Here is a 27,729-nt window from a genome sequence, read left to right on the forward strand (position 1 = left end):
ACTAATCATGAAGCTACAGGACATTTTTAGGTCTATTTATGTCCCTAAAAGCACTAATAATTTCTTAGAGGGAATATGAAGGGGTCTCGGCTCTAATGATATCATTCACCACTGTTAATAGGCATGATAAGCTATCCAATTTCTCCTAAATGCTATAATTGTAAACTAGGTACTTAAGGGCATCTTAACGGTTTATAACTTACATTCTTGTTTTAAGGAGATTTAATCATATACAACAATCTAAACAAATACGTCATCTTTAACAAAACTGAATAAACTTTGAAAAAGCTTCACTTTTGTGTTTTAAGAAGTATGCCCAACTGAAACGAGAAAAATCATCCACAAGCACCATCACGTACTGAAGGCCGGTATAGCTTGCTGTTTGTGTTGGACCCAAAAGATCATAATGGATCAATTCCAATACTGTTGAAGCTCTACTCCTTGAGCTTGAGAAAGGAAGACGATGAGACTTGCTATATTGGCAGCCTAGACAAATCTCATCATGCTGAATATCTTTAAAAATAGGAACACCATCAAGATGTTGTTTTGTGAATATTTTCTGCAACAACTGAAAAACTCACCTAACACAAACGAGCATGCCAAAACGTTGAGCTTGCATTATGACCAATTTTCTTGATATATTCATCCCTAGCCGATAAAACATACAAGGATTCTTTTCTTTTTTTCAAAGAACAGGATATCAACAGCAACATGTTTCACATTAGAAAGAATTTGAATATCTTTAGGACCAAAAAGAACATACTCTCCTGAATCTGTTATTTGTGATACAGAAAGCAAGATTTTTCTTCAAACCACAAACATGATAATTCAACATTGTCTAGAGTATGTGTCATCACATTCAATTAAATTAATTAGAAATTAAATGTGGGTTAAGAAAAATTGATGCTTAGTTTTGATGAAATGTTTATTAAAGTAGAACAGACTAAACTTGAAACCTACAAATGAATGAATGTGTTATTTTGGTGGGAGCATACAGTTATGCTTTGGGTTATTTTAGGGTAACAAAAAGAAAATGGTTACACTAACAATAATGATGAAGATGAGGAAGTTTAAGTTTAGTTTGTTGTCCATTAAAATTTACCAAAGGCATCAAACTATCGAACTGAATTGGTTTTAAAAGAGTGATGCACTGAATTGCTTGGCACCAAGAAAAGATATGGGCAACAAGGGAGGATCAGAAGCTTGGGCTTTCATCAAACAAGTGGTAGCAGGACGATGGTTTAGTGTATTCGCGGGACTGATAATGATGATCGGCAACGGCACCACTTACGTGTTTCCAACATATTCCAAAGTCATAAAAACCCAATTTGATTACAGTCAAACCCAAATTAACACATTGGGATTTGCCAAAGATCTCGGGTCGAACATCGAAATTATCACGGGGCTTCTGGCGGAGGTGACTCCGACGTGGGTTCTCTTCATAATTGGGGCATTTCAAAACTTCACCGGCTTCTTCTTGATTTGGCTCTCCATAAATGCCTGGATCGCCAAGCCAAAATTCTGGCAAATGTTCATTCTAGTTGCTTCGGTACTAATTCTTCAAATTGGGCCAACACTGCCATTATGGTGACGATCGTGAGAAACTTCCCCGACCGACGAGGGATCATTTTGGGTCTTCTTAAAGGGTACGTGGGTATTGGAGGTGCCAACATAAGCCAACTTTATTTAGCCATTTACGGCCACAATGATCCATCCAATCTGGTTCTTCTTTTCACATGGCTCCCCTCTCTCCTAATCCTCATCATTTTCCCCTCAATTCGACCAATCCGTATCCGTAAGCATCTCGATGAACTCAAAGTGTTTTACCAGTTACTTTACGTCTCAATTCTTTTGGCTATTTTCATCTTGTTTTTAACCCTTGCACAAAAACAAGTGGTCATTTTCATCTTGTTTTTAACCATTGCACAAAAACAAGTGGTTTTCTCTCAAGCTGGGTACGTAGGTGGCACATCTTTTGTGGTTTGCTTACTATGCGTACCCATTTTAATCACATGTAGAGAAGAGTTGTTGCTCTACAAACTCAACAACCGCTGGTCCTTATGTCCCAGTCTCCATGCTTCACCAAAACCCTCCCATCCTCACTACCTCTGCCAGTTCGAAAGTCCCCGAGGTTTCGCCCTCGTGTTGACAAAACATATGGAACAAGCCTGAAAGAGGGGAGAATTTCACCATCTTGCAAGTCGTGTTCAGCAAAGATATGGCTCTTATTTGCTTAGCTACATTTTCTGGATGTGGGTCCTCTCTATCCGCTATAGATAATCTAGGTCAAGTTGGGGAATCACTTGGCAACCCACAACGAGCCATAGGCATCCTTGTTTCTTGGGTTTCCATATTCAATTTCTTCGGCCGAGTTTTCTCTGGCTTCATCTCAGAAACCCTGATGACCAAATTCAAGTTGCCTCGTCCTCTAACCTTTGCTTTTGCCTTTCTCATCACTTGCATTGATCAGCTTTTCATCGCCTACCCTTTCCCAGGCTCCGTCTACTTAGCTGCATAATTATTGGGTTTTGATTTGGAGCTCAAAATCCAATGCTATTTGACGTAATATCTGAGATGTTTGGTCTTAAACGTTACTCGACGCTGTTCAATTGTGGGCAATTGGCAGTCCCACTTGGGTCTTACATACTGAATGTGGATGTTGTCGGGAAGCTGTACGATATGGAAGCTTCACGTGAAGATAAGTAGATTGTGGGGAAGGGGTTAACTTGCACTGGAGCTCATTGCTTTGGTGGGTCTTTCACAATATTGGCTGCAACGACATTGTTTGGAGCCGTGGTTATGTTTGTGTTGGCTTACAGGACTCGAGAATTCTACAAAAGGGATGTGTATAAGAACTTTAACGAGGAGATATGGATTCCACAAACCGAAATGGAGTTCTATCGCTTAGATAACCAGAAGAACATTGAGGATTAAATTCAAACCATTAATCTTTCAAACCTCTCATGCTCACTCTGAGGACACCTAAGGGTCCTTTGAAAAAGATATTTTTAAAATGTTTGTATCCCTAAATTTTTTAAAATTTCATTTTAATGTGATTATTCATTTCATTATTAAAGGTTGACCAAATATTTGTCTTTTTCTATATTATTCCAAAATATATATAAATATCTAAAACTTCTTAGAGAAACTTCTAAATAGTGAACTCATGGTCTAACTAGTTATGATCTTTTAAGATAAAACTTTATTAGAAGACCTTCTGATGAACAGAACATGAAGTATTGGAAAAAATGATTGTTCAATACATCATACAATTATTGTTCATAAACTAGCAGACGCATTTTAAAAACCTTGAGGCGAATCTCGAAAAGAAAAGCAAAATGAGGACAATATTAGCTAGCGGTGAGTTTGGGCTGTTACATTTAAAGAGACAATTCTTTTAATAAAATCGAAGGGAAATAACTTTCGAAAAGCCATGTTTTTCATAGTTATTTGAGCCAAGATTTTCATAATTAATTAAATGGTATGAACTTAATTTTTATAGATTCTTTGTGAAAAACTTTTCCACTTTGATGGAGGACAAAGTTAAAATGAGTTAGGTGGAAAACATATGAAAATGGGAAGAACTGAACTTTAATAAGAAGGTAAAGAATAGAACTTGATATGTGCTAGTATCATATGTTAAAATAGACATGGGTCTCCCAATAGAGCTCCACTTTTTCGCCTGCAAGTTCGAAGAGAAGTCATATGAGTACTTAGTAGTTCGTAGACACAAGGGTCGTTCCCTCTTAAAACTTGATACGACATTATGAATCTGTTCACCAAGTAATCTTTTGTAGATAAAAATTCGGTATTGATCAAATTTATTCCACGATGACACTAGCAAATCATTCAATATTGGAACTAAAACGAGGTAGCGCCTCATAATTATAAGATACACAGGATCACGACATAGACATAAATAAAGTGACTAACTAATTTATCTTAAGGATCCTGTACTCAACCCTAAGGATTAGATGTGCTCTAAGGAACTTTGTGGTCAAATGTCACATCTATTTGATCGATATGGCAACCTAGAGGGTGAATAGGGTTCTAAAAAAAAGTATTTAAATATGCTTAATTTTTCGAATTATTTAGATCAATTAAAAATCACAATTAATAATTAACACATCAAGTATAAAAATAATAGTTCTATTCAAAACAATAAATAATTATGAAAAGACTTAGAATAAGGAATAAATCAAAATATTAATTTCACTTCAATAGTGTTATAAGAGAATATAACACTGTAGCTTTATAGTGGTTCAATCAAACTCGACTTACTCCACTCAATAAGTACCGATTGAGAACTTTGAAAATAATTTTTCTTGACTCTTTTCACACATCAGAGTAAAACTACTACAAACTCTTTTTACAAGTTTAGAAGCAAACTCAATGCTTTCTATGACTCAAAATCAAACCGTTATAAATATTGAAATTTTGAAGAATACAACACAGCTGAGTTGAAGAGTAGATTTACAATTTGAATACTCAAAACAATATCCTCAAAATACAATACAACTCTCTCTAAAGAATAAGATTAAAAAATAAAAAGTGAAAGTTTGGAGAGATTAAGGAACTTTTAAAAAGTATAGAATTCAAGAAAGATAAAAATTGTGCATAAATCAGGGAGATTAGGACGAGTTTAAAAAGGAAGATGGAGAAGCAAAAATCATGGTATAAATGGTATATTTCATGAAATTATATTGTTGTGAAATTATATTCTTGTGAACATATCTAAAAAGATATATGGTGTAGGAGAGGTAGCGACGCTTGAGCAGGTGTTGAAAAGATCAAGAGCAATCAGAGAACAGAGCAATCAGAGAACCAAATAGGGATGTCCCTTCATTACATTATTTGTTGCTGATGAAGGGGAACCAAGGCCCTCTGATGAGGCCTAAAGTTGGAGGATACAACCAAGTGGAAGCAAACTATGGATGATGGGATGTCTACACTTCAGAAATGTATTGCTCTTTCATCTACTGAGGCTTAGTACGTGACAATAGTTGAAGCTGGAAAGAAGATGATACGGATGACAGACTATCTAGATGAATTGGGCAAGAAGAAGCACGAGAATATTCTTTATACAGATAGTTAGTGTGTCATACAGTTGGTGAGGAACCCGATTTATCATTCAAAGACGAAACACAGAAAGCGATACCATTTCACTCGCAGGTTAGTGGAAGATGGTGATGTGTTAGGAGGAGATAGAGGGTGCAAAGAATCCAACAAACATGACAAAATGTGTTGATGTTGGAATATTGAAGTTGTGTAAAGCCTCAATTGGTACGGTGAAGTGAAAATTGATTATGAAACTCTTGTTGACTGGATCAGTCTCCAAGTAAGAGATAGTTGGGGTTGACTGGCATATATAAGCTTTCAAAATGTACTTTTTTTCATTCTCTGTATTCTTTCTTAGTGTACATACTGAAGTCATCAATAAAACCTTTAGCCAATATTCCTCCTTGAATTATTTTCTCTCATATTCTTTGTGTTAATCTTGATCGAGTGTGTGCGTTGTTGCGCGATCCTAACACAAACTGAGCAACTTAATCAAATCATTGAAGATATAGTACGTGCATATGTGTTAGACTTTCCAGTGAGCTAGGATATACTCTTGCACTTGATCAAGTTTTCCTATAATAATAATTATCAGTCAACTATTTATGAGATACCCTTTAAAGTCTTATATTGTCAATGGTGTCCATATGTAGCACTCAAATATATATTAAAAATAATAATAATAGAAAAATGGTCAAAATCAACAGAGGGGAAAAAATGACACTTTGCCATGATGGGGTCGAACCGTACCAAAAGTCCTGCAAAAGAAAAAAAGTGAGAGAGAAAGAGTTGAGAGAATTTGAAGAGAGATGAAAGAAAGAACCGCCAGAAAACTTACCGGACCACTGCCGGAGTTCGTTTCTAGCCAAGAATTTGTTGCAAGAACTCCACCTAGGAAGGAAGAAGGAAATTGGGGTGGCTGGAGCTCCCTTTTTCCGTCAAGAAAATAGAGAAACCGTGAGATAAGATCTTGAGCGTTTTCCTCATATTTGAACCTTTATCTTGCGAATGGAGATCCAATATTTTGATGTGTTTATCTAGGGAGGGAGCTCCACGAGTTTCGTGAATGAGCTTGGTTGAAATCTTGGACTCAGAGTGGAACTTCGGAGAGTTTATCCAAAAATAGTAAGAAAGAAAACATACCTACTTTCAACGTCCATAACTTAATTTATGTCAGAAGTAAAATTCAAAAAAAAAAAAAAATATATACTAGAATGTAATCGAGATTAGGATCTACAACTTTACTGAAGAAGTTGAATGGATTTGAGTAAAAGATTAAATGATATGAAAATGAGAAAAGTGGAAAAACCTAATCTATTGTTTATGGGACTGCAAGGAGGAGAGAGAAAATTTTCTGGTGAGCCACGTGTCAACCGGCAAGAGGAGATAAATGGCTTGGAAACCAAGGCAACATGTGTTGACAGCAAAGTGGAGAAACACGTCGGACGCCGCGTGGAGCAACGCGACTCTACCCGATCGATGACATGCGACCTCTGCACACTCGATTCGACCCGCACCCATGTCCGACCCAGTTCAACCCGATGGACGCTCCAACCTGAACCATGTGTGCCACGCGTCAACGTAAGGAAATCCAGAATTCCAGCACGTACCTCCAGATTCAAACCCATGCACTCGTCCTTCTCCCTCAGGCGCGTCCGTACGTGCGCGTGGACATTTCTTTGGCGCATGGAAGCGCTTGCTGCATGCGTTAGGGTTAGCTTTCGACCCGTTCGACTTATGTTTGCCCAATTCTCATCCTGGTTCGAGGTCTAACCATATTTTTATGTGAATTAAGACCTAATTAAAGAAAACTAATATTTTTGGACACCTTATATGCGTAGAAACGCTAAGCGAAAGGGCACGCGTCAACCATGTAAGTCATCGTACGAATATTTATGAAGAAATACTTGTAAGGATCGCTTGGATACATGCATGCTAGTATGTTCACCCTAGGTGGTAGCTTTTCTAGGAAATGATTTTAGGTAATATGAATGTGAATGCATAATGTGTAGTGTTATGAGAATGTATTTATGTGTTATGTTTCCGCTATATGTGTGTGTGTATGTATATGTTCATTTCATTTTGAAAGGAAGATGAGAATTTGTGAACTCTGCGCTCCGTGTGTCGAGGGATGTTATTGCCCCGTTGAGTATGAATGTATTAACATATACTAGGATTTCTATCATTGATTTATAACGTAAAATCATGTAAGATCTCGTGATAAGATTTTGTATTCGGATTCATTTAATTTAGTTTAGTTTAACTTAATTTTGATGAAGCAAATGAGCTGATTTGTATGAGAGGTGAAGGGTGAAGATTTAAGATTTCTGTCCAAACATTTTTTTTTTTTTGGTTTGTGGAGAGAGGTAAAATTATTCAAGTTGCTTGACCTTTATAATGAACAATTTTATGGTTTTTTAAATAATTATTATTTTAAGTCAATTGTTAAATAAAATTATAAAAACACAATAAAATTTCAGGTGATTCAATGTCATACAACATCGTACTCAAAATTCAAAACAAGAAACAATACAAAAAAAAACTTATTGTTTAAGTTATTTACTAAGTGAGTAACTTTGATGCTCACTCCTGTTCTTCTTTCCTTTTCAGGTTCTTTTATGTTGTCGGTCGAGGTGAAGGAGCGTATGAGTGCTGTGCGGTCACAGAAAAGGTCGTTTCGGAGCGTCAATCCATTTTCAGTCGTTTTGGAGTCTTTTTTTTTTTTTTTTTTTTTTTTAATTTCCTTTAATATTTATATCCCCATTGTAATATTCCTCTTTTTCTTTTATTTTAATTTTATTGAATATTTACCTTTTATTTTATTTTTGTTTGTTTTTGTCTTCTTCTTTTTAGGGTTCGAATTTTCGAAGTCTCAAAAACTGAGTCGTGACATGATCCCTAGATTTATAGGTCCATTTTAAACTTTAGAGTGCATAGATCAACTCTTTAGTTAACATTAGGGTTCTTGGATAAGTCTTTCTTCAATTAAATTCTCTTTAATTAGCCAAACTTGTACCAATTAATATTTTGAGTAGTTTTTCTGAAGAAATCTTGAGCAAGCGACACAAGAAAGTCATCAACGAAGCATAAAATAGAAGGGGGAAGGAGAACTGCAGCAAGCGCATATCATTAATAATAAAATCGAAACTATCAAATTGATTCATCGTTCAGAATTGAATAGTGAAATATAGGAAGATCTTTTATCCATACCAAATTCAAACAAAGTGAGATTCTTGATGCACAACTTTCATATCTACAAGGTGTATCAAGAAATAACCATATCATTTATAACATAACCTCTTATACGAAAATAGTCATTTAAAACATTATCATAAAACAATGTCATGAACTTACCTATTTAAGAAAAAGTCTTTTAAGAAATACAAACGAAAGATTAAATAAAACAAAATAAATATTAAAATGACAACACACTATACTAATATAAGGTCTAAGAATTTAAATGTAACTATCCTACGCATGTGTCGTGGTCTTTACTTGCGATGTCGTCGTCAGTCCTACAAGGGTGTCTTGCCTTTACCTAAAAAATAGAACTAGCACACGGCTTGAGTATTTAAAAAAATACTCAGTAAGTGACCCCACTATTGGAGTTCGGGAATGCAAACACATGCAACTCATGATTAGAGACCTATCTTTCAAATCATCATAGAGGTGGACTCCAGTCCGGACATATTGGATGTGTAGTACTTTCCTACACACGGCCCACACGTGCTAGCATGAACCCACCAGGCGGTTCGCACACTCCCTGGGCCCATCATAGTCGGGCTAGTTGACTGTCCGGAGGTACAACAAACCCTCGAATATCATGCAAAGCATGATGATGATCATCATCATCATAGTGTACACCTCTGTACTCATCATCATAAATAAGGAAGTAAGTTGATGTAAATGAACACACAATACACATAAGATTCCTATAATTGTAATCTGAAATTATTCTTATGTCACAACCCTGTAGATCGTGCACATATCGCTCTAGGTAATATGCATGCATAGGCCTTCATACATTCATCATCAATAGCATCATTTAGAGTTAGGTGTTAGGAAAACTCTTCATCATAATGCAACATGGCATCTTGTACATGCACATCATCATAATATGAGATATCATCATATTGTGTCATATCGTTATCATACATCTTATGTCATCATGTCATAATGAATCATCAACATATCGTATCAATTCATATCATCATATCATCATAACGTCATCATAATACATCATTATATCATATAAATCCACATCATCATAGCATCATAACATCATCGTAATACCTCGTCATATCATAAAATTTCATCATCATCAGATTATATAAGACTACATTACACATGCAAGGACCATAGGGCATAAATCAAGTCTTCCAACCGAACTGATAGTAAGGCCACTTACTTTGATGACCTTAGCCGACGTTCTCCCTAAACTCGAATACATTTGATTTTGTCTCTCGAAATTGTTCCAAGTATCGTCGAGTGTTTCACCCTATTAGAACATTCACCTAATTCTTTAGCAATTCTAATTTCCTAGTTGCCTTGAATAAAGTCAAATTCAGTTTTGGGAGGTTCGAAAAGGTTAGAATTGATGTCGAAAATGCCAACTTGAGCTGGATAAGTTGTTTTTGAGATGAGGAGTCGAGTGAAGCCAAGCCGAACCGAACCGAGGGAGACGGTGGCTGCAGACAAGACATGTGTCAGTCTTGAGTACTGAAATAAAAAGCATCACACTTCTGTTGTCGGGTACTGAAATAAAATTCAAAAGTTAATCAGATGGCAGGCCAAACCAATTAAAATTTGGAGATACTCTACTTTATTGCAAGACACATCCTGACAGGTTCTGAAATAAAAAAAAAAAAAAAAAAAAACAACAACACACTTGTGTCGGGTACTCCAATAAAATTATCTTTGATCACATGGCCAAACCAATTAAATTTGGGAGATACTCCATTTTATCACAAGCCACATCATTGCCTGAAGATATCTTTACTTGGGCTGCAACCGGCGGTATGCTTTGTTCATGCCGGAATAAATTATAGGGATCCACCTTAGTTTTCACTTCCACAAGCCTCTCAAAATTATCTCCAAAATACTTCAAACCCCAAACGCTCGCTTCCTCGTAGCTCGTCGGAATCCCCTCCTCGTTGTTTCTTCCAATGTCAAGGTCTCTATAATTGACATACGCCGCCCTGGGCGATTTCGACACGAACGGAGTCATGTAATCGTAGAGCTCTCGGGTCCATTCCAAGTGTCTCGAGTCACCTTCGGGCGTATCCCATGTGACGTAATAGGCGATTTTGATGGGATATCTAGCTCGGTGTGGGGAGGGAGTGTCGGTTTCCGAAAACTTGTTCATTTTGCCACCATAAGGGATGAGTACGAGCTGCACTGTCTGAATGCCTTTGGCATTGAACCTTTCCCATATGCCGTGGAGGGCGGTTTGTGAGATGGGTTCAGTGGCATAATCGGATTTGGTTTTGTATCTGCCATTGGTGAGTGGGGTTCGGTCTAGTAAGAAATTCATGTCCTTTGCTGTCACGAACCCACTTGCTGGATATGCCATTGATTCAACCCAGTTGGATTCTACACAATCTTCCATTCTCAATCCAACCTCTGGAAAATTGTTCTCCATTATGGAAATAACCTCTTCTGCTCTTCCTAGAAAGAGGGAGTACAAAAATACTCCCATTATTCTTCCTCCTCCTCCTCCGCCTGAATTTGCAGCTGGGTCGAGATTACAAAATATAATTAGTATCTCGATTTTCAAAAGTGTCTAAGAATTTCTTGAACAATATTCAATACATGGAGGAAATCAAAGATAAAAATTTTTAAAAAGTAATTGATGTATTAAAGTAAAGTTAAGAATTTTATGTGGTAGGATTCTAAATTCTGATCCAGATCAAGGTATTACAATGGTAACATAGCGACACTGTTTCTAGTAAGATGTGGTTTTGGGATGAATCAAGGCAAAAGTTGATGAGCATGCGACACTCGAGTAAAGGAAGAATACATGAATGAACGGTAAACATATTTGAATGAGAGTAATTTTGAGGATAGGATAATTAAAAATAATTAAAAGAATTGAAAGTTAGTATCTTGATAGTGAACCTTCCTATTCCGTGGCTCTATCATATAAACTTCAAACTTAAACGTGCTCTACTTGGATCTATTCAATGTTGGATGACCTTCTAGTAAATTTCATAGGAAGCATGTCAATCATAACGAAATTTATTCAATGTTAGATGACCTTCTAGTAAATTTTATATACGTTTTTATTCCGTTTGGGAGTGTCACAAATTTAGTTGGTCTGCATTTTAAGATAAGATAATTATTTAAATAAGTGAATCTGATCACAAATAAAACCTTTTTTTTTCATCAGAAGATTTCTCTTTTTCTTTTCTGTTTTCATTTTCTTCCCACAAATTTAGTTGACCTATTTTTACTCCGTCCATTGTTTCTCTTCAAAAGTCAACACGGCACACAGGTAGATTTCAAATCTTAATCCAAATCATGAACACTGAGGGTTACAAAATGTAAGTTTAATTTTTTTAAAAAATATGTTGGATTCGTTAAAGAACTTGTTAACAAGTAATAAAATTTAGAATTTAAGAACTTATTAGATACAATAATCATTTGAGTTTTATTGGTTTTATAAGATTTTATGATTAGATGCATTAAGAAAATTAAAAAAAAAAAAGAAAATTGAAAACCAAAAACATATATTTTAAAGAGGGAAAGTCAACACAACCTGTAACCATGGCGCCAATGAAGAGTCGTTCATCAATCTCAGGTGCTACAAGCTGCCATTTATGAACCAAGTTGGTGGAGTTTTGGTCCCAAATCCTAAAAGCCGTAAAGGAAGTAACAATGGATGGAACAGGAACCAACTTCAACTTCCATGCCACAACAACCCCAAAGCTTCCTCCACCACCCCCTCTAATGGCCCAAAACAAATCCTCCCCCATTGAATCCCTATCAACAAGCCTCCCATTTGCATCCACAACTTGAGCATCCACCACATTGTCCACCGCCAGCCCATATTTCCTAACCATCAGCCCGTACCCACCACCGCTAAGAAACCCACCAACGCCCACATTCGGCTGCACACCACCAGGAAACCCAAAGCCTGACGTTTCCAACCCAAGTTTGTAATACAGCTCCCCCATGCTCGCCCCGGATTCAACCCATGCAGTGTTGTCGTCTGTGTCAACACTCACCGAATTAAGCTTCGCCATATCAATCAGCACAAACGGCACGCCATGCGCAACGTAAGACAAACCCTCGAAGTCATGACCTCCGCTACGCACTCTGATGTGCACGCCATGATTCTTGGCGCAAATGACCCCCGCTTGAACATGGGAAGCTTGAGATGGGTTAATTATGGCAAATGGTTTAGGGGTATTAGGGCCCGAGAATCTAAGGTTTCGAACCGTGAAATTTAGAACCGAAGAGTACGTGGAAGAAGATGGAGTGTTTATGAGAATTGGATTCGAGTCGTCGTCGTTAGAAACACAACGAAGAAAATCATCGAGATTTCCACCGAAAGAATCCGATATTGCAAAAAATAAAAGAAGAGTTACCCCATTCAAATAGTTTATGATATTATCCATTTCTCATGCAACAATTACAGTCCATGGAGTTGCTTAAATATGATGAACAAGCAAACACGTAATTCACGTGCAAGGATTACAGTCCATGGAACAAGCAAACACGTACTGCACGTGGTTATTTATATATACATTTTTGGTTTGAAATGATTCTCCCCTTCATTAAACAAGTGTAATCATCCAAAATGTTTCCAATATATTTATTTATTCATTTTGTTTTTTTTTATATCAAATTTATAAACAAAACACAAATTAATCCGTAATCATCCAATAATAATAATAAATTCTTTCTAAATAACAACAGAGTATAATTGTAACATCATAACATAGTTCAACATTGTCATACTCCTAAAATAATAAAGAATCCTCTTATGGTCCTAAACAAACGTTAATTCAAAAGCTACCGTAGACACACGAACTGTTAAAACATTTTTAGACAACTTTTGAAAAAAAAACATTAATATTTAGAATCCTAAAATACATTCACGATCGCTTACCAACAAGCACAAAGATAAAAATCACACAAAAAAATCCGTAAAATAAGAGTAATATGCTTTAAAATTACTCGTAATTTGTTAGCATTCAATCTGAGTCAAAATAAATTAAATTGTTTATTTTTTACTCGAGATTTTTTAATACGACACAGGGTGGAAGGGCTTTAATGTAATTAATAATTAACCCATTTGAGAAAGCGCCGTCACATGGGAAAAGTTATGATCACACATTTAAATATAGGATAATATGTAACAACCTGACTACACGATAATATGTAACAACCTGAATCTATTTTTTTATTCATTATTTTAAATAAAATATATCTTCCAAAATAAATTTTATTAAATAATAATAAACGAGGACTTAAAATAAGAACTAATAATAATAATAGTTCAACATTATTATAAAATTAAAGAACTAAATATCGACATTTCTACGGTTGGTTACTCTAAAAATAAGAAAAATACCAGAATAGATATTAAAATTATAAAATTAATAAAAGTAATTAGTTTGAAGAAATATGCCTACCAAAATAATAAATATTATAAAAAAATATTTATTACATAAAATTACATAGAAAAAGACTTAAAAGAGTTGAAAGGACTTAAAATCTTACCGATTATTGAGAAATATCTCCAATTTTGTGTCACCTTGTTTAGGGTGAAAGAAGGGACAAGTAATAGAGGTTCAGGGGCGGGCAGGTTCCCGAGCAATTTCTCTTTATTCAAAAAAATGTTGAATTGTCAGCTATAGCTCTTCCCCCTTCCCGACTCACTCATTATGCAAGCAAGCAGCGGGTACTGTTTTAGTAGTTTTTTTTAGAGGTGTGACTCCTAAGATAATAAAAAATCCTCACACATGTGTACGGTGGCTTCTGGATCCACATTTAATACAATAGTTAAAATATTTCTAGACAACGTTGGATAAAATAAAATATTTAAAATGTATTTGGAGCAAAAACTAAACAAAATAATAAAATAGATTAAAAGAATCTAAAAAAATTAACATAAAAAAATTAATCCAACCCAAAATGCTAATACAATCCAACTCAACCTCTGTAATTCGGGTTGTCGAGTTCAATGTACACCCCTAAAGTAAACTGAGCTACAATTGGTTCTTCGGTTGGTGGAACTAAGTAATTTAATGACTACCATTTTCCTTCTTTGATGACTGTCATTTGCATCGATTCAAATAAGACCATTACGGTGTGTCAGAATTTAGTGCAACTTATTTTAGTTTGAATTAGTTATGGAATATATGATATTCGTAATCTTGAAAAATATATTAGTTAGGAAATATATATTAGATATTCGTAAGAAGTTGAATTTGAATAGTAGGTATATTTAATTTTATTATCAAGATTTAGTTAGTTTATATTTTTTTTTGTACATATTATTTAGTATCTTGTATCCTATTTAAAGGTTGTGAATATCAATGAAGATTGAACATTCGATCCCAATTCTTTTTCTCATTCTTAAATTTATATTCCTTCGTTGAGTAATAATATTTTCATATCTACTCACACTTTTGAGTGGTAGATATTGCGTCAGTTGGTATCAGAGCCAAGTTGGTACGGTTTAATATTATTACTCAACGAGATGAATAGTGGGAATGCTTCTATGGGTATAGCTATGGAAAAACTGGTTGGCAATAACTATACTTATTGGAAGTTATGCATGGAAGCTTATCTACAAGGGCAAGATTTGTGGGATTTAATTGAAGGTGATGACACAGACATTCCAGCAGATACTACACAAAATGCAGAATTATGCCGACAATGGAAGATCAAATGCGAAAAAGCCTTATTTACCTTGCGAACTTCGATTAGCAAGGAGTATATTGATCATGTTCGTGATTTAAAGTCACCAAAGCAAGTATGGGATACACTTCAAAAGTTGTTCACCAAGAAAAATACTGCTCGATTACAATTTTTAGAGAATGAACTAGCTATGGTAACTCAAGGTAATTTTTCTGTTGAAGAATATTTTTTGAAAGTGAAAAATCTGTGTTCTGAAATTTTAGAATTAGATGTTGAGGAGCCAGTGAGTGATGCCCGATTACGTCGTTATCTTATTCGTGGATTACGAAAAGAGTTTATGCCCTTTGTTTCCTCAATACAAGGGTGGGCAAATCAGCCTACAGTCATTAAACTGGAGAATCTTCTTTCCAATCAGGAAGCCTTGATTAAGCAAATGACTAGCAGCAACGAGTCTTCCCGAAAGTCAGAAGATGTGTTGTATGTCAAAGATCAAAGGAGACATAATTTTCATTCAAAGCCTTCATCTAGCAATGGGAATCAATTAAGAAGTGAGGAGTCGTCAAAGAAGCCATTTAAAGCTTGTTATAGGTGTGGAAAACCAGGCCACTTTAAACGAGATTGTCAAGCGAAAGTGGTGTGTGATCATTGCGGAAAGCCAGGCCATATTAAACCAAATTGCCGAGTTAAGATGTAGGAATCAGAAGAAAATGCGGTACATGAAAATAAAAGTTCTCCAGATCCAATTTGGGAATATTGCTTAACCACTGAGGTTCTTGACCAGCCAACAAACGTGACTTCAGCCGTATATCAAGATGGTGTCTCTATAGGTGATCAAAATTCTAATTCCACTACTTACGCTTCTGAGTTTGATTCTCTCCAAATTTCGCATCTGGACTCTCTCTTTTTCTCCGATGTCAATTCTATTGCCCCTGATGACCCTTCTGTTTACTCCACGGCCTTGGATTTGAGGTTTGACGAAAATGAAGTTGTCGAGCTAACGTTTGACGATCTTGACGGTCTTTACCTCCCCTCTGAGGCTGACGATTTCCTCATCTTGGAGAATTTAGATCAAACTACCAATTCGCAGGATTCGGCTACTGATGCTCCGCCCCAGCCTGACCCAGAAATAGCTGCACTGCTTGATGATGATGATTTATCACGATTTGGTTGTGATGTTGAGGACTTGGAGGAGGATTTCGTAGTTCAGGCAAATTTGTGTGAAGAAGGGGAGGATGGTTCAACGGATAATAAGTTTAGTGTGGCTAAGGATTCTGAGAGAGCGACAAGAAGCCAGAATATTGTTAATAACAAATCTTTGTGCGACAACATTTTTGAGGATGCAGATGTTGACCATGTGGAAGATGATGTTGATAAGCCACGAACTTGGCGGCTTTTGGATGATCGATTCGACACCCTCTTAAGTCAGGACTATGTATCTAGTGACAACAGTGACCGTGCTTGTGATGAGCATGATGGTTGGGTAGCTGAAGAAGATGAGTCTCTTGCTCAGAAGCTCAAGCATGCCCTTGGTGATCCTAGTAAGGATGACTTGGACCTTGACCAAGGATATAAAGCTCCGACAGATATATTGAGTGGTAAAAAAGAATCAGAAGATCAAGAGTTTTTGCAGTCTGCCAGTGATGTAATTCACCGGTGTATGGATTATGCTGAGTCTGCATAAGTTGAGATGAATTATCACTCTTTGTCATTAGAATTGGAGCAATCAAAAGCTCAGATTCAATCATTAGAGGGTCATATCAGTAATTTGGATCCTGCCGTTAAGGCCTTGGAAGAGGTCATATTCATGAAACCAGATTATGTTGATGCTCACTGTGATTTGGCATCCGCTTTGCATGCAATGAGGGAAGATGAGCGAGCAATTGAGGTGTTTCAGAAGGCAATCGACTTGAAGCTCGGCCATGTAGATGCTTTGTATATTTTGGGTGGACTTTACGTGGACTCAAATGGTGAAGGAGCTTTTATAATTGTTGAAGCCTCAAAGTTTAAGACCATTGGAGAGAAGACTGTTTTGAGACCGGAACTGTCAAATGCTCTCAAAATTAAATCTTTTCAGAAGATTACCCGATTGAATCGTTGTGATGTGGAACTTATTAAGAAGGAAATCATTGAACATGATGTGTCAATGTCTTATTTAGGTGGTGGCATGTCTAAGAAGTCCATACGCAAGCCTAGCTGGAAGAAATTCTTCGTAGATTATTTTGTTCGAGAGAAAATGTTAAGCAGGATGTTGAATTGCAGGAAATACATACTAATGAGCAAGTTGCAGACATATTGACTAAGACACTTGCCAAAGTGAAATTTGAAGTTTTTCGTAAAGGCTCTCGGAGTTATTGAGAAATAAGCTTGCACTAAGAGAGGATGTCACAATTTAGTGCAACTTATTTTAGTTTGAATTAGTTATAGAATATATAATATTCGTAATCTTGAAAAATATATTAGTTAGGAAATATATATTAGATATTTGTAATAAGTTGAATTTGAATAGTAGTATATTTTATTTTATTATCAAGATTTAGTTAGTTTATATTTTTTGTTTGTACATATTTTTTAGTATCTTGTATCCTATTTAAAAGGTTGTGAATATCAATGAATATTGAACATTCCATCCCAATTCTTTTTCTCATTCTTAAATTTGTATTCTTTGGTTGAGTAATAATATTTTCATATCTACTCACACTTTTGAGTGGTAGGTATTGCGTCACGGTGGACTCGTTCATCTACTAATTTATTTCCATTACCACGTCCAATCTTACACCATCATACATATAAAACCCAAATTTTATGAAAGATGCATAAGAAAATTAAACGAAATTACATTATTATCCCAAAGCAAATACAGTAGGCATAGTAATCTTTAGCTAGAGATATTGCATTGCACTAGGCATGGTCTAGTAAGACGCATCCGGGCAAGAAGCCATCTTTGCTTGGATTCCTCCCATCGATGCTACCGGTGGTATGCTTTGCTCATGCCGGAAGAAGTTAAAAGGATCGATCTTCGTCTTCACTTCCACTAACCTTTCAAAATTAATCCCAAAATATCGATACCCCCAAACGCTTGCTTCGTCATAGCTAGTCGGGATCCCGTCCTCGTTGTTTCTTCCAATGTCAAGGTCTTTGTAATTCATATACGCAGCTCTCGGCGATCTCGACACAAAAGGAGTCATGTAATCATGGAGCTCACGGGTCCATTCCAAGTGTCTCGAATCAGCATCGGGTTGGTGCCATGTAACGTAGTAGCCAATGTGTATGGGATGGCTAGCTCGATGTGGGTTGGGGGTATCTGTTATAGAAATCTCATTCATTTTACCTCCGAAAGGGATCAGTATGAGCTGCACTGTTTCTAGTTCTTCAATTTTGAACCTTTCCCATATGCCATTGAGGGAGGTTTCTGAGATGGGTTTGGTGGCGTAATCAGATTTCATTTTGTATCTGCCAGTGATGAGTGGGGTTCTATCGAGCAACAGCTCCAAGTTTTCAGGAGAAACATACTTACTTGCTGAAAAGGCCATTGCTTCAACCCAACTTATTTCGAGACAGTCTTCTTTCTTGAGCTCCAGCTCTGGAAAAGCCTTCTCCATAAGAGAAACAAGCTCCGCTGCCTTTCCAAGAAATAAGGAGAAGAATGAAGCCTTCATAACTCTTCTTCCACCACCATCGCTTGAATTTGAAGCTGGTAAGATATTTTCGAGTTAGTTAAGTTGACTCAACCAAAGAAATGTCAACTCGAATATGTGACGAAAGAATTAAGCAAACCTGTGACCCAAGCGGTGATGAACAGATCTTCATCTACCTCGGGTGCAACGTATTGCCACCGATGGATTAACTTAGCTGCGTTGAGGTCCCAACTTTTATGAACAGCAAACGACGTAACCGTTGGAGGAACTCGAACCAACTTCAACTTCCATGCCAAAACAATCCCAAAGCTTCCTCCACCACCTCCTCTAATAGCCCAAAACAAATCCTCTCCCATTGAATCTCTATCAAGAAGCTTCCCATTTGCATCAACAAGATATGCATCCACCATATTGTCCACGGCCAGACCATATTTTCTAACCAGCATCCCTAACCCACCGCCGCTGAAGAACCCACCAAGCCCTATGCTAGCCGTGAACCCGGCCGGAAATGCAAGGGTTCGACTTTTCTCACCGATTTTGTAATACAATTCGCCCACGGTCGCCCCGGATTGAGCCCATGCAGTCTCGTCGTCAACGTCGATAGTAATTGAATTAAGGTTGATCAAATCAATCAACACAAATGGGACATTAGAGACGTAAGAACGACCTTCGAAGTCATGGCCGCCGCTGCGAGTTCGGATTTGGAGGCCATGAGTTTTGCAGCAAATGACTGTGGCTTGGACTTGGGAAGCTTGCCATGGTGTGACGATGGCGACCGGTTTGGGCGTATGGGATTCGGCAAATCTGAGGTTTCGAATCGAGAAATTTAGAACGTAAGGGTAAGAGGAAGAAGATGGAGTGTGAATTAGAGTTGAATTTGAATGATGGTTTGAGGAATGAAGAGAAATACAGTGAAGAAAATCTTCAAGATTGTCACTTCCACAACCCCATGATGCAAATGATAGAAGAAGAAGAGAGATGAAACTAAAATTGCTCCAATAAATTTTCATTTCTATTTCCTTCTTGTAGATCTTGTGCAAACAAGTTGTTAATTATTTATAATAGTATGTAATGTGTATTTAATAGAATATTTAACTTGAGGGTTCATATCCGACCAACTCAAACTACTTAATTCAATTTAGGGTTAGATTTTTTAGAAAACAAAATTTTGAGTCGGTTTACTGGTTGATATATTTTTTTGGTTGGATTAACTCGACCCATCGAAATAGGGTCACAATCAAATCCAACCCTGTCTTACCTTGAGTCTATTATGAAAATTAAGAATATTTGAAAGTGACATATTGTGTAATAATCTAAAAAAATTAGAAAAAAAAAATGAAGGAAGAGAAATTTTTCCCAGATGAGAAGTGGGGAGTTGGCCTTGACGGTAAAAGAGAGGTCCCTCACTCCATTTTAGCATCCCACTTGAACAGTTTGAAGCCCGTCGGATAATGCATTTCTTACAACTCTAGGCCAGCATTTTGGTTGATTCGGCCTTTAGTGTGGTACGCTCGGACCCTTTCCTTTTAGTTTCAACTTTTTGGCTTTCTAGTTTCAACTTTTCAGAAACTTTTAAGATTAGTATGACTACCATCTAGCTAGTTTAAATTATTTATGAACAATTAGGCTTAGGTAGTGTAAATTACCCGGAGTAAGTTTTTATGCACAATTAGGCTTAACTAGTTTAAACTCTAAGGAGTAAGTTTTTATGCATAGGCTTAGTAGTTTAAAGTATTACAAGTTTAAATTATTTTATGTAAAATTAGGTGAGCCAATTACCACATTGGAATTCTAATCGATGATTGTGGGACTCCTTAGGTATAATTAAATTTCATAGAGTATCGTTAAGCTAGTATCAAGTATCAACAAGCATCATCAAGCATCAAGGGGTGGTAGTAGCTTCGACCTAGGCCAACCAAGTAGTGGCCTTACTATTAGTTTGGTTATAATTGTATGTTATATGTTGACATGTGCTCGTGGCTTCGCACGTGTCATATGCTCGTTATATGTGAAAGGTTATGAAATATATGTGTACATATGATATGTGAATGAGATGATATATGTGATGACATGATATCTTTACAATACGATATGTTAAGATATGATATGCTTGACGACATGCTCGTGATATAATATGTGAATGTTATGATATATGTTATGATGTAGTATGATTGACGATACAACACATGTTGTGACACGACATATGATATATATGTGCATAATATGATATGAAACGTTCACAGAAATAATATGATTATGATATGATAGCGGTTGTTGGTTGTTGTATGATAATGAAAGAGAAAATGTTCGAGAAATATTTACCAAACTTTTAATTCCACCAATATGATATAACATTATAATGCGGAATTGAGAACTCTAATGTATTAATTGCCAACTTAAACATGGAAGTAATTGCCCTCGTTATTATTTTTATTATATCATTAATATGGTTATAGGGCTAATAGTTTGATAGCTCATGGCATGTCCAAAAAAGAGGATAGCTAGGTCCTCGAGAAACTGTGATATCGAAGAACAAGCTCGTGAAAGTGATTGTCACGGTAAGTCAATTTCCAACTCGTTCGTTTTATGTCCTTCTATTCAATTTTTTTTTTTTTTTCACTGTTCTTTCTATTTGATGTTAGGAAAAATTATAATAACTATAAAAATAAATGTCGAAATTGATTGTCGTGTTTTATGGATTTACCCTACGAATCCGTCATAAAAAAAGAGCTAAGAATCAAAATTAAACGAACTATCCGTGACTTTGGGAAAGAAAGAGTATATACGTCAAGATATTTTTTTATTTTCAATAATTGGGCTATAAGGTATCTGATCCTTGTAGTCGTCTTGTTTTACGAATATCATCAAGATGATGGATCTAAGGTTGAACTGGACTGTAAGGGACAAATTTAGGCTAGTACCAAGAATAAATTAGTAATTCCGGGCTAGGCCGACCATGTAAGTGGCTTTTCTACTAGCTTGGTTGGATCTATTGTTTGAAGTACGAACGATGCGTGCCCTGTGGCCCCTCGCATACATGTCTTTGTGATTGTTTAATGCATGTTTATAACTTTATTTGTGTGATGTGAGTATGTTATGTGATGAAGTTTGTTATGTTATATTATGATGTAATTACGAGATATGTTATGTTACGGAATATCACGTCGACATGTTTATGCTATGGAAAGTGTTGTATTGCATATCATACACTACATTATGAGATGACATGACGTGTACAAGTTATGTGTGGAATGAACGAAAGCATAAATTGAATTCTTAACTAATTTAAAAAACAAAAATAAGTTTTGCAAAACCTATTTTCTTTTTAAGATCTCTTAGCGCAACGAAAAAAATTGTTAGTGACAAAATTTTTAATTATGTTCATAATTGAGAAATTAACGACATTAATATGTTCTTTTAAAATTTTAAATTAAGTAAATGTGTTTTAATAAACAAATTAATTTAGTTATTATTATCATCATTAATGTTACTAAGAGAGAGTAATTGTTTTCCTTTTTAGAGATAGAGGATGAACATCGAAATCAATTTCATAAAAAACTTTGATTAAAACACTCTCGAAATTTCGAAAGAAGTAATATGATTGAGTTTTAGTTTGGAATAATTTAGTTGTCCATGATTATTAAAAGATGTATTCCCACTTTCACTAATTAAGAGAAAGATCATAAATGTACAAGTAATGAACAATATTTCTGTTAGTACGAGGTCTTCTCAAAAAATAAAAAATAAAGGCACAACAGTTTATGCTCAAAGTAGACAATATCATGAATTCAGTCATTTTTGTAAATCCTGGGCTTTCATATAGGCTTATGCACACACGTGCAACTGAACTATGGAAACAAATAGAACTCAAAATCATTCTTATAGTTACATATTTGGACAAGCATACGAGGAGAAAATCCCTTAATGTATACACCACATGCATGAAGTCTCACCTAAAAATCATGATTTTGTATGATGATGCATACATTACTTCCAAAAGAATATCATGACATATATTCTTTACCAGGCTAATATACATAATCATAGTATTTTAGTCATATTTTATGACACATTTCATATTAGTGTCTCGGGAATCATACATATAGTTATATCGTTATAGTCATGAAATTTACATACATGGAAGCACGATACATCAAATAAAGCATGTATAGTCATATAAATATAACATGCAGTAAACAAACACAAAGTACGAGTTAATTGTGCTACACAACATTTCATCCAACTAGCCTGTAGGCATTCCAAAAACGAGTCCACTTAATCTTTCAAGCTCAACTTGGTGCTCCTAAACTCACCTGGTTGATCGTTCTTAAGTTTGACTTGATCACAATTCAATTTCACTTATTATAGTTCATTAATTCAATGAGTCAATGAGTCGCGATTGAAGTCGCCACGAGCCACTAAACCTAGATCGTGAGCCATTGAGCCGTCCTCAAGCTACATGTGCCACACGCTAGAGGAGAGCAAGTCTAGAGCCAAGCACACATCAGCCTTTGTAAATGGTCAATTTGACTTATTCTTTGTGGAGATTAAAGGGGATCGGGAATAAATCCCGTCCACAAACATCTCGAATAAATCCCGTCCACAAATGTCTTTTGTCGGGAGACTATAGATACCAACGATATGTTATGTAAAATTCAGATTCGTGGATGAATGTAATTCAGATCTCAAATTGAGACGTTTCCCTTAGAAATCCGAGCATCATATTTGCCATTTCTAAGTTTCAAGCAATTCTTGTGGTAGAATTGCACCCGAGTCATTCAATCAAGCCTTGATCAAGTTAGATTGTGGAGTGACTCAATTTAGAACAAGGTTTCCAAATCTTGCTTCTAGATCTTCGATCGTAAGAGGTAATCTAATTCTAGCCTTATCTCTTGGTTGATCCAAATTTCGTATAAGGAGGTGTTAATTACTTTGATTCAAGGGTTATTGCTTCAACAAAAGCTTGGATCGTTGGGCTGAGGATTAAGGTTACCTTATCACATATACATGGACGAACTAGGCAATCACCATTACCGTATTCTCTAGGTCTGACTTTACACATGTGCATACTCACGTGACTGAAACCGGTAGAAAGAAAGTGAATGCAAATAAAATATCATAAATGTACACGTCCGCACAATGTATGACTACGGAAGTACTCCGTGACTAAATGATCACACAATATGCATGAGGTTCCACTAACACAAATACTTTGGTGCAACAGTTAACTATTCCATTATCCATGCATAACACACGCCCGTTCATTCTCTATATTATGGTAGCATGTGCCTTACACATAGTTATGATTAATCATTCACAAATGTGCATTCATCACCTAATCGTTCATTTCAATAATTCATAATTAAAAACATCATGCATTCATACATCAAACAAACAGCAGACGCTCTACCTAGTCGTAGATGCACAATAGATATAACAAATACGGTCCAAAATTCACTACCACAAAATTTATGTCATTTTTCTTGATGTTTTTTTCTCCCATTAATGAGAACTGGATTGTAACGGCCCAGACCACCGCTAGCACATATTGTCTTCTTTGGGTTTTCTCCTCAAGCCTTTAAAAGCTCACACCCTTACAAAGGGTATTTTGTTCTCCACCCCAACCAATGTGAGACATCACAATCCACCCCCCTTTGGAGTCCAGTGTCCTCATTGGCACTCGTTTCTTTCTCTAGTCGATGTGACTACCGTACCAAATCCATCTCCTTTGGGGCCCAGTGTCTTTACTGGCATACCGCCTCGTGTCTACCACTCTTCGGGGAACAACGAGAAGACTGACACATCGTCCTGTGTCTGACTCTGGTATCAATTGTAATGGCCCAGACCACCACTAGCAGATATTGTCCTTATGAAGGGTGTTTTGTTCCCCTCCCCGACTAAATGTGAGACATTACATGGATTGATCTAGAAATGACTTGTAATGGACTTATGAAGAATAATTTGCTCGGAAAAACCATTGAATTACTTCATCAAAAAAACTCTCCAATTTTAACACCAGTCTAGCTAAGCATCTGGCCTATCTTTTACCTTACTAAAATTAAACATCAGAGATGTCACGAATGAGCATCACAGTTCATAGGCCATATTGCTATCATTTGATTTTAGTTGTCAAACAATATTTGGTTAAATTTGTTACCCATAAGAGTATATAAACATGAAAAAGCAGAAATGAAATAATCATACAAATCCCTTCCTTACATTCACTGAATAAAGAAAATGGTTGTATCGACGATACCCATCTACCATGGCCGAATTGGGACCGTAGAGTTCTCCAGCTTCACTCGGCAAGTGTTGGGTGGGCGGTGGTTTTCTCTATTTGCTTCGTTTCTTGTAATGACAAGCGCCGGTGCGTTTTATTTGTATTCTCATTTCTCCAAAGACATTAAAGAAACGCTCAAATGTGACCAAACAACACTCAACAAGATTGGGTTTTACAAAGATATTGGATCAAACATCGACATTTTCTCTGTTCTTCTTGTTGAAATCGCGCCATCTTGGATCCTTCTCGTCATTTGCTCTGCGGTTAACTTCATTGGCTACTTCAAGATATGGCAAGGCGTCGTTGGAAAAATTGTGCAACCATCTGTTGAGTACTTTTGCTTTTACATGGCCATGGGGGGAAACTCTCAAATTTTAGCCAATTCAGGTAATGCGAGGATGGTTGGGAGGGAGTCTCACGTTGACTAATTTAGTAAATGATCATGAGTTTATGATGGTAGGAGGCTTTTTGGGGAAACCCAAAACAAAGCCATGAGAGGTTACGCTCAAAGGGGACAATAACATACCAGAGAGTCGTGGTTCCTAACATGGTATTAGAGCCAGACATTGAGCGGTGTGCCAGCGAGTAAGCTGGGCCTCTAAAGGTGGTGGATTCTGAGATCTCACATTGATTGGAGAGGGGAACGAAACATTCTTAAGGATGTGGAAACCTCTCCCTAGTGGACGCGTTTTGGAAGCCCAGAAGGGAAAGGCCAAAGACCAAAGAGAACAATATTTGTTACGGATTGGTTTGGGCGTCCTACATTGACTAATTTTCTTAAGGCCTTTTCGAGAAGCCCAAAACAAAACCAAACCCATGAGAACTTAGGCTCAAAGTGGACAATATCATACCATTGTGGAGAGTCATGATTTCTAACATGGTATCAAAGCTAAACACTGAGCGTTGTGTCAGCGAGGACACTAGTCCCTAAAGGTGGTGGATTGTGAGATCCCACATTGGTTGGAGAGGGGAACAAAACATTCTTAAGGATGTGGAAACCTCTCCCTAAGTAGACACGTTTAAAACCTTGAAATGAAGCCTGGAAGAGAAAACCCAAAGACCAAAGAGATCAATATTGTTAGTTGTCGGCTTGGGCATCCCACGTTGGCTAATTTTTCTTGAAGTCTTTTAGGAAAGTCCAAAAAAAAATACCACATCATATATACGATTATGAAGAGTCGTAATGTCTCATAATTAGCTTATAATTCTTGTTTGCTTTCAACAGTGGTGCTAGTGACATGTGTGAGGAACTTCCCGGAAAGAAGAGGGGTGATATTGGGGCTTTTAAAGGGCTTCTTAGGCCTAGGAGCGGCTGTACTGTCCCAAATTTACCTAGCCATTTATGGTCATGATACCAAATCTCTGATTCTGTTCATTGCGTGGTTTCCATCCTTGATTACTCTGATTTTTGCCTTTTCAATCAAGGAAGTGAAAATTGTGAAACACCCACATGAGTTCAGAGTTTTCGTTCAGTTTCTATGCATCACCCTCATTTTAGCTATATTTCTCATAGTGTTAACCATCATTCAAAGAATAGTTGAATTTGATCAATCAGCACACATATTAGTGATGATTGCAATCATGGGTTTGCTAATTCTTCCATTGTTCATAGCCATTAGAGAAGAAATGGTTCATTGGAATCTTAACAAAATGACCAAATTTGAAAAATGCCAAACATCAGCCTCTATAATTTCATATTCCTCTTCCACATTACAACATTCAAGAAATTCATATCTTTCAAACATTTTCAACAAACCCGAAAGAGGAGATGATTACACAATTCTTCAAGGAATTTTCAGCATTGACATGCTCCTCATATGCCTTACAATGTCAATTGGTATCGGCTCAAGCCTTACAGCCATGGACAACCTCGGCCAAATCGGAGAATCCCAAGGATACTCAGCTCAATCCATCAATGCAATAGTCTCCATCATCAGCATTTTTAACTTCATTGGAAGAATCTTTTCCGGGTTCGTTTCAGAAATCTTGCTCGAACAATACAAATTTCCCCGACCCTTGATGCTGACACTAACCCTTTTGGTGTCGTGCATTGGTTACTTATTGGTGGCCTTCCCCTTTTATAATTCACTCTACATTGCATCAATCTTAATTGGGTTTGCTTTTGGGTCTCAAGTTCTATTGGATATCACCATAATTTCAGAGATTTTTGGTCTTAAACATTACGCTATATTTTATAACATTGCGCAACTCTCTTGCCCAATTGGGACTTATGTTCTAAACGTGTTGGTGGCTGGGAAACTCTACGACAAGGAAGTGAAGACATGGATTGCTTCAAGTGAATATAAATGCCATGGGGAACAGTGTTACAGAGATTCTTTCACGATTTTGACTGGGATGTCGTTGTTGGGAGCTGCAATATCTTTGATTTTGGTGAAGAGAACGAGGGAGTTTTATAGAGGGGATATATACCAGAAGTTTAGGGAAGATATGGATTCTTTGAGGGAGGAAGTGGAACTTTACTCTCTTGATGAGAGGCAGAATGAAGCTGAAAGCGTACATGTTCATAAAGAAGTTACCATTTTCAAGAAATGATGTTTGCATGCAACTCTATTGGTTCTTCAAGATGGGCACTTCCCCAAGAGAAGGTTCACCATTTCTCTTGTTTACAAAGACCATGGTGCATACGAGAAGTTGGATTTGAGATAAATAAGAGGCTTCATCGAATGTGAGAAGGAAGTATTTTCAATTTGGGGGAGACAAATGGCTAATGAAGTGTTTGAGAGGGCCAACCAAATTGACTATGTGCACAATCCAAACTCTCCTACTTTGTAAACTTTTGAAAGGATAGCTAAATGTTAAAGGCTCCCATTTATTTATTTATTTATTTATTTATTTATTTATTTATTTCATATCATGTAAAGACCA

At 36.5% G+C, this 27,729-nt stretch overlaps 1 protein-coding gene and 2 pseudogenes across 2 annotated transcripts; 1 reads left to right on the forward strand and 2 right to left on the reverse strand.

The window, feature by feature from the left end:
* Positions 1-9,597: 9,597 nt before the first annotated feature.
* Positions 9,598-12,677, reverse strand: LOC111784663 (tetrahydroberberine oxidase pseudogene; annotated as a pseudogene). The gene is made up of 3 exons (XR_015414669.1): positions 11,816-12,677; positions 10,042-10,791; positions 9,598-9,746 (listed from the first exon to the last, which is right to left on the reverse strand). The product of XR_015414669.1 is annotated as a tetrahydroberberine oxidase pseudogene (transcript).
* A 4,981-nt stretch (positions 12,678-17,658) lies between these two features.
* On the reverse strand, positions 17,659-19,589 carry LOC111784664 (tetrahydroberberine oxidase-like; annotated as a pseudogene).
* Positions 19,590-24,917: 5,328 nt separating this feature from the next.
* LOC111784665 (protein NUCLEAR FUSION DEFECTIVE 4-like) lies at positions 24,918-27,396 on the forward strand. Its single transcript, XM_023665298.2, has 2 exons — positions 24,918-25,230; positions 26,069-27,396. Exons 1-2 carry the CDS (start codon positions 24,918-24,920, stop codon positions 27,394-27,396), a joined length of 1,641 nt encoding a protein of 546 aa, XP_023521066.2.
* The last annotated feature ends 333 nt before the right edge of the window (positions 27,397-27,729 follow it).

The sequence above is a fragment of the Cucurbita pepo genome, chromosome 20, assembly GCF_057944985.1.
Source record: "Cucurbita pepo subsp. pepo isolate OVF chromosome 20, ASM5794498v1, whole genome shotgun sequence".
NCBI classification, from domain to species: Eukaryota; Viridiplantae; Streptophyta; class Magnoliopsida; order Cucurbitales; family Cucurbitaceae; genus Cucurbita; species Cucurbita pepo.

Coding starts and splice junctions, on each gene's coding strand:
- LOC111784665 (XM_023665298.2), top strand. CDS start 24,918: ATGACAAGCGCCGGTGCGTTTTATTTGTATTCTCATTTCTCCAAAGAC. Junction 25,231..26,068: donor TCAAATTTTAGCCAATTCAG/GTAATGCGAGGA, acceptor TGCTTTCAACAG/TGGTGCTAGTGACATGTGTG.